Source organism: Oncorhynchus keta, chromosome 4, assembly GCF_023373465.1.
Source record: "Oncorhynchus keta strain PuntledgeMale-10-30-2019 chromosome 4, Oket_V2, whole genome shotgun sequence".
Taxonomy (NCBI): Eukaryota; Metazoa; Chordata; class Actinopteri; order Salmoniformes; family Salmonidae; genus Oncorhynchus; species Oncorhynchus keta.
The window spans coordinates 14853913-14856412 of NC_068424.1; the positions used below are offsets into that span (position 1 = coordinate 14853913).

Below are 2500 nucleotides of genomic sequence, written 5' to 3' on the forward strand. Positions count from 1 at the left end.
CCACTGTTCCCCGATAGGCCATCATTGTAAATAAGAATTTGTTCTTAACTGACTTTCCTGGTTAAATTAAAAGAATGTCTTGATAAACTTGGGAATTCATTTTTCCGTCGATGATAGCAAGCTGTCCAGGCCCTGAGGCAACAAATACTTTACAGTTGGGATGAGGTTTTCATGTTGTTCCTTGTTCTCTCGACACAGTGTTGTGTGTTCCTTCCAAACAACTCAACAGTAGTTTCATCTGTCGCCAGCAGTGCTGTAGAACATCCAGGTGCACTTTTACAAACTTCAAATGTGCAGCAATGTTTTTTTTGGACAGTAGTGGGTTCTTCCGTGGTGTTCTCCCATGAACACCATTCTTCTTTTGTGTTTTGTGTATCGTAAACTCGTCAACAGCGATGTTAGCATGTTCCAGAGATTTCTGTAAGTCTAGCTGACACTCTAGGATTCTTCTTAACCTCATTGAGTATTCTGCGCTGTGCTCTTGCAGTTATCTTTGCAGGACGACCACTCGTAGGGAGAGTAGCAACAGTGCTGAACTTTCTCCATTTATAGACAATTTGTCTTTCTGTGGACTTTGGCTTTTAGAGGTACCTTTGTAACCCTTTCCAGCTTTATGCAAGTCAACAATTCTTAACTTTAGGTCTTCTGAGATCTCTTTTGTAAAAGAGAGAAGATTCACATCAGGCCATGCTTCTTGTGAATAGCAAACTTACATTTTGTGAGTGTTTTTTATGGGGCAAGGCAGCTCCAACCAACATCTCCAATCTCATCTCATTGATAGCTTTAGGAGAAGTCATTAGCCTAGGGGTTCACATACTTTTTCCAACCTACACAGTGAATGTTTAAATGATGTATTCTATAAAGACAAGAAAAATACAACAATTTGTGTGTAATTAGTTTAAGCACACAATGTCTATTGTTGTGACTAAGATGAAGATCAGATCAAATTTCACTACAAATGTATGCATACATCCAGGGGGGTTCAGTTACTTTTCTTTGCCACTGTATAACGTCAGATTTAATGACAGTATCTGTTTCTGTAGTGAACAGGACATGTCGTCTGTGATAATGTTCTGACAAACTGTACTTCTCTGTCTAAGTGGTGGTTTGAATACATTTGGACATTTTCACATGGAATGAAAACTGCTTGTCACACTGAAACCCTGATGTTCAAGGATATGGTTAGGATGTCCTTGACCAGGACTATGGTCAAAGGTACCGCAGCCAACCACGGTCTTTCTGTGGTCACTGTGCACCATCATCATCACGCCCACTGGCTATTAGTCATCTGGGGTTGCCCCTAACAAGCTGGCTAAACTGACCCCTTTACCTCTCTCTCTCTCTGTCTCTCTCTGTCTCTCTCTCGCTGTCTCTCTCTCGCTGTCTCTCTCTCGTTCTCTCTCTCTATCGCTTTCGTTCTCTCTCTTTCTCTCGTTCTCTCTCTTTCTCTCTTTCTCTCTTTCTCTCGTTCTCTCTCTCTCTCTCTCTCTCTCTCTCTCTCTCTCTCTCTCTCTCTCTCTCTCTCTCTCTCTCTCTCTCTCTCGCTCTCTCTCGTTCTCTCTCTCGCTATCTCTCTCGTTCTCTCTCTCTCTCTTGTTCTCTCTCTCGTTCTCTCTCTCTCTCTCTCTCAGGTCAGGTGACGGGGAACAACAACACCACCTTCATCTCTAGTGGTCAGGTGATGAACTTCAATGCTGACGTCATCGTCGTCTACGTCAGCCAGACGTCTCTAGGCAACGAGGGGGAGGGGCCAGACGATGCGTTCGGAAGCCCCGTCCAGGAACAGGCCAATGAGAGAGCTCCGATGTTCCAGAGTTCCATCAACTCCAAAAGTGTCAGCCATTCGTCAGTGGCGTCCTCAATAAACTCCATTACCCATAACCCCCTATGGCAGGAGCACAACCTGCCGGTTCAAGAAGTGACTGATCAGTGGCCGAGAGAGAATTGAACCGTGAAAATGGTGGATAGTGTACCATTAAACCACGAGAGGAGCGAAGCCTGTCCAAAACCTACTGCTACGACCTACTCCAAACAATCGTCCACGGTCTTCCTGGGTAGGTGTTAAGTATTGGAACTGGGCCATAGACTTGGAACCTGGAGGACTGTGATCCTCATCTGCCCTTGTGGTTGTTTCTCAATAGTCTCATGTAGAGCTTTGGCAGTCATGAAATTTTGTCAGCTGGTGATTGTCAAGCAAACTGCCTGTCTCACGGTAATTGACTGTTAATTAACATAAACACATTCAGCATCTCCTGGCTTCCACTTCCTACAAGACACCGATGCAGACCTTTAAAAATTGAATAAATCCATGTAATATAGCCTAAACCATCACAGTAAATCCATGTAATATAGCCTAAACCATCACAGTAAATCCATGTAATATAGCCTAAACCATCACAGTAAATCCATGTAATATAGCCTAAACCATCACAGTAAATCCATGTAATATAGCCTAAACCATCACAGTAAATCCATGTAATATAGCCTAAACCATCACAGT

At 43.4% G+C, this 2500-nt stretch overlaps 1 protein-coding gene across 1 annotated transcript in view; it reads left to right on the forward strand.

Annotated features, from left to right (window-relative positions):
• LOC118382405 (uncharacterized) overlaps window positions 1-2500 on the forward strand; it is a 30728-nt gene that overhangs the window by 27739 nt on the left and 489 nt on the right. The window contains exon 9 of the mRNA XM_052498285.1: window positions 1632-2500. This exon is cut by the window's right edge and continues 489 nt beyond it. Within this exon, the coding sequence (XP_052354245.1) occupies window positions 1632-1948 (317 nt within the window). The 3' untranslated portion in view covers window positions 1949-2500. The remainder of the gene's footprint in view (window positions 1-1631) is intronic.